General features: G+C 35.0%; 1 protein-coding gene across 1 annotated transcript in view; it reads right to left on the bottom strand.

Moving 5' to 3' along the window:
• LOC108576846 (cytochrome P450 6a2-like) overlaps window positions 1-2,717 on the bottom strand; it is a 5,394-nt gene extending 2,677 nt beyond the window's left edge. Inside the window, exons 1-2 of the mRNA XM_017939909.1 lie at window positions 2,263-2,717; window positions 1,216-1,738 (exon numbers count right to left, since the gene is read on the bottom strand). Of these exons, the coding sequence (XP_017795398.1) occupies window positions 1,216-1,738; window positions 2,263-2,601 (862 nt within the window). The 5' untranslated portion in view covers window positions 2,602-2,717. The remainder of the gene's footprint in view (window positions 1-1,215; window positions 1,739-2,262) is intronic.
• Window positions 2,718-4,510: the final 1,793 nt, after the last annotated feature.

The raw sequence follows: 4,510 nt of genomic DNA, 5'->3' as shown, positions 1-4,510 counted from the left end.
GTTGAAAAGAAAATTCTTAAAATTGTTTATTTTCTTCTAGAAATTTTTGTGTAACTTACAATACACAATGATCCCAAACTTTTGGCCGGTATTGTATATAGTATATAAAGTGACCAGATGTACTGATTTGAATTACACTGATTTTGAGAAAAACAACTCTAAATGTAGGAAAAGAAATATACAGGGTGGTCCACGCAACGTGTGCACCGTTATAACTTCCAAAATATGCGTTGCACGAAAGAATGTTATATACAAAAGTTACATGGTTTAAAAGGGTACACTATGTAGTGCGTTAATTTTTTTTATAGGTGGAGGCATTTCGGAGATTTGAAGGTCAACTTTGTTTTATCAATATAAGGTTGAATCTCCAACTTGATATTACGTGAAGAAAATTTTCAAGTAATAAAGTGAAATTACTCGTTAGCTATTAGGTTTAGGGCTAATAACGGTCAATACTTTTTTACTTACAATTCGATACTCTACTGTTTTGGTACAAAAAATATAGTATTCTGTTTAAAAAAACAAAGTTGACCTTCAAATCTCCGAAATGCCTCCACCTATAAAAGAAATTAACGCACTACATAGTGTACCCTGTTAAACCATGTAACTTTTGTATGTAACATTCTTTCGTGCAACGCATATTTTGGAAGTTATTGCTAGGTTTATCAATCAGTTAGATATAACAAAAATTAATCTAAGGCCTTACTAGTGTCGAATCCTCATCCCTTTGTCCCTCGACTCCCATACATACAGATCCTTTTCTCAGGTACAGTTTCGACAACTACCTGCGCTAAGGTTAGACACTTTGAAAAAACATGTTAATTGTAAGGTACAATGTTAATGTAAACTGTAGTCAGTTATATGAAGAAATTTTAAATAATGAAGAATTATGAAAGGCTATTTCTTCCTCAAATAAATATTTGTAACCATTGGTTAAGTATTAAGTAATCATATTTAATTACAAAAATGTAGAGAGTTTAATTTGTTTATTTTTTCTAATTCTTTAAATGTAATAATTAAATTAGAATGTAATTTTATTTCATTACCGTTACAAAACATATTCGTGTCTTTTTCTTTAATAAAAATCTACCGAATTTGCCTTCAGAAAATCTGGTCAGTTTATATACATTTTTTATTTGTTTTACTACTCTTGCCTGAGATATCCTTTAATTATTTGATTATCAGTAGTATAGAAATTTTAATTGTTTATCTTACCAATGTTCTCCACTGTGCCAGAATTTTTCAGCTCTATGAGCATATTTATAAAATCTGGCCTAACAATATTATTTTGTTCTCTGTACTGGATCGATTCTGAGATGACTTTCGTTACAAATTTCGATACCTCTGAATGCGGCATCACGTAGCCAAGGAAATTGTACAGCGACGGCATCGTTTCTCGAAAGAGCAGCCTAAGGATCATTTTAGTGTCGGGCGCGAAAATTTTTCTTCCTATTCGTCGAAATATACTTTGCTCGTTCGACAATGCGTTCATGTTGATTCCAAAAGCGCAACTTCCGATCACGTCTGTAGTGAATCTCGCCGCTATTTCGCTGCAATTTTCGGGTTCCCCCTTTTCTGCCACTTTCTCTAAATGTTGTTCCAATTGTTCGGAGCATTCGACGATCAAGGGGAACATCTCTTTCAGTTTGCCAGAAGTAAACACTGGTGACAACTTTATTCGTAGTGGTCGCCATCTTGTTGGCTCCAAATTGAAGATATTCGGAGACAGTGGATCAGCCTGTGATTAAAATCAAATTTGAAATAGTCATTGTCAGGGAATTATCGATAAGGGCTCATAATGATACACGCTATTAAAATTATTATGCACATGTTATGTTTGTTCAAAATAAGAAAATAAAAATAATTTTTTATTTTTATGTTCAGTAATGTTTCTAATATTTCAAGTGAAGTAGTACAAGCAGAAAATGAAGCAGTTTAGAAAAATAAATTGTTCAGTAGACCTATGTAATTCTTTTTTCATTGTAGTAAACTAATTTTATTTCATATGATTGTTTCTTCTGTGTTGTAAAAATAAAAAAATTATTGACACCTGCTACTTTTTTCCCTCTAGCATCACGTTCTACTCTGTAAAAGTAACTACAGTTGTACCTGCAGTTATGAATTCTTAACAATGAATTTATGTTTCGTGTCGTCAATAATTTTTGCTGAAACTACATTTTAATGCCTGCCAACTGTCGAAGTTAATTCTAGTTCTAGCCTAGTCTAGTTCTTAATTCTATTTTAATGTTTCAATATGCATACCCTTTCGGTGATAACGTTTCCTCGATCATCGAACGTAGAGAAGTCTCTGATCAGAACCTCCTTGATAAGGTCTAAGTCGCAGAGAACGAGTGTGGGCGATGATCTCACATAAATTCCGATCATAGGCTCGTTCTTATATTCGACGTATAGTTTCGCCAGAAGACTGCCCAGTGAAATTTTTCTAAGCATGACATCTTTAATATTTCCAAATCCCGGTATCGGCCGTGGTCCGGGCACGTTGCGTTTTTTCCAAAAATCGAAAGTCGACGTGAAGTAATAGTAGAGGATCGCTACAATTGCCGCGATAATTGCACCGACTGTTTGATCAAAATCGAACATGTCGATTTCAGGTTGGCAAACTGACTTCGCAGTTCACGTTTCGTCGACAGTTCACCGTATAATACTAATCTTATCGTGAGTTCACTTTCAATGTTATCGTGTGAACAATTGTACAAACGTGTTGGTGCAGCATCTTTTGCTTATATCATTCGTATTAAATCTTATACACTTACAGTGAAGTAAACATTACACAGCATTTTCCACTTACTACTTAATACACATTCCCGCGACATACATACACGGGAACGTTGAAACGTTTCATTTGTGCAAGCCTGTGACAGTCACGGGCACAGCCTGTAGCTCGTCGTTTGTTGGTTTTCTTACTCTAGCCATTGATATTCGAGCCGCTTAGAATCTAAAGTGACTAACTCCATCAAATAACATTGATTAAATCTGTTTTATTTATGGAAAATTCATCACCAAGCGTGTGCTTTGATACTAAAATTGGCAGAATATCAAAAAGTGGAGTTAATCATTTTGGTGTCTGAGTGGCTTTTAACCCTTTCCGGTCTGAATAGTCGAATTAGTTCGCATACATTTGGCTACTGTCGGATAGTACCGTGTAGTTTGCCTTTATTTCAATATTTCAGCGGTTATTAACATTAGGCCAACGGACATTTCTGGTATACCTATCTCTACGGACACGCGTCAAATTGCAGATTTTCTTTAAAAAACAACTTATTTTATTTAAAAACAACATATTGTACACTGTTGTCGTAACAAAGGAGTATTTTCCGAGTATTTGTCGCGGTTAATAGACCAGTTTAAGGCCCACCTCCCTGCGAACACTAGGCCCGAAAGTGAAGGTACTTGAAAGTTTCACTTTCACCATCAAATTTATTACTCAAACACTCAAGAGTAGACGACTGCGTTGCTTGCCCTCGCGACTTTATTGTCCACAAAAATACACATTTCAGTTTACCAGATACGCAATAGAAAGAATGGAAACGGAAGAAACGATCTTAGAATTTTCACCTCCCACTCCTTTTTACCCTTTACAAAAGGAAAAGACACTCCCACACCATCCAATCCGAAATTAGTTGCAACCACCTTTCTCCGAACATCCAACCAATAAGATTTTAGTGTAGTTTTCCTCGACGACACATTCATACGTTCCACTTGTACTTTTGAAAGACTTCATTTAACTCGCGATAAGTTCGAAGTCGCGAAAACACTATCCGTCGACGCTGTGACGCACAACATACACTATTAACTTGATGAAACTCTGTGGTATTATGTATCTATGTAAAGATTATAATAAGCATAAGTGGTAGGAGAGAAATGTAAACGATTTCGGTAATTTTTTTTGTGAAATTCGTAAACCTAGTATTAAAAGAAAAATTCTTTCTTTTAAATTTCAAGATTTATCATTTGGCATCGAAAGTGCAATCGAGAAAGATGTGCGTATAAGCGATATCCTACAACCTTCAAACAAGATTTCATTCGACCGTTAAACAAATAAACAGCCAAGTATTGTGTTTGCTCGATAATGACAACATTTGAACAATAATGACTTAGTTTGAAGATATTCTTGGTGAATTCTTTCACATATGAGGGCATTAAAATGCTGTTATTATTACTTTAGGTATAACCACCCAAACAACAAATCACCCTGATAATTCTCATTTGCTTAAATTGGTGTAAATTGAATTATGTCGTACAGTAATGGATTCTTATGTATATTATATTCCTATTGGTGGATACAGTAAAAGTTCTATAAGAGTTCTTTGGGATCTATACGCGAACGGTTCATGGTCTATCCCCACCACAAGGGGGGGCCACCCTTGACACGGTCACGGCATCTCCTTATCGCATTCGGTGGCGGCATGTCCGTGAGACAATACTAACAAAATTACAAAAGTTTGTTATTTTCAATTTTTCGTTAATAAAAATTTCATCAAAATATTGG

This window comes from Habropoda laboriosa, unplaced genomic scaffold (assembly GCF_001263275.1).
Source record: "Habropoda laboriosa isolate 0110345459 unplaced genomic scaffold, ASM126327v1 scaffold599, whole genome shotgun sequence".
NCBI classification, from domain to species: domain Eukaryota; kingdom Metazoa; phylum Arthropoda; class Insecta; order Hymenoptera; family Apidae; genus Habropoda; species Habropoda laboriosa.
Note: the sequence above shows the minus strand (reverse complement) of the source record. Positions and strands in the feature narration are given on the sequence as shown.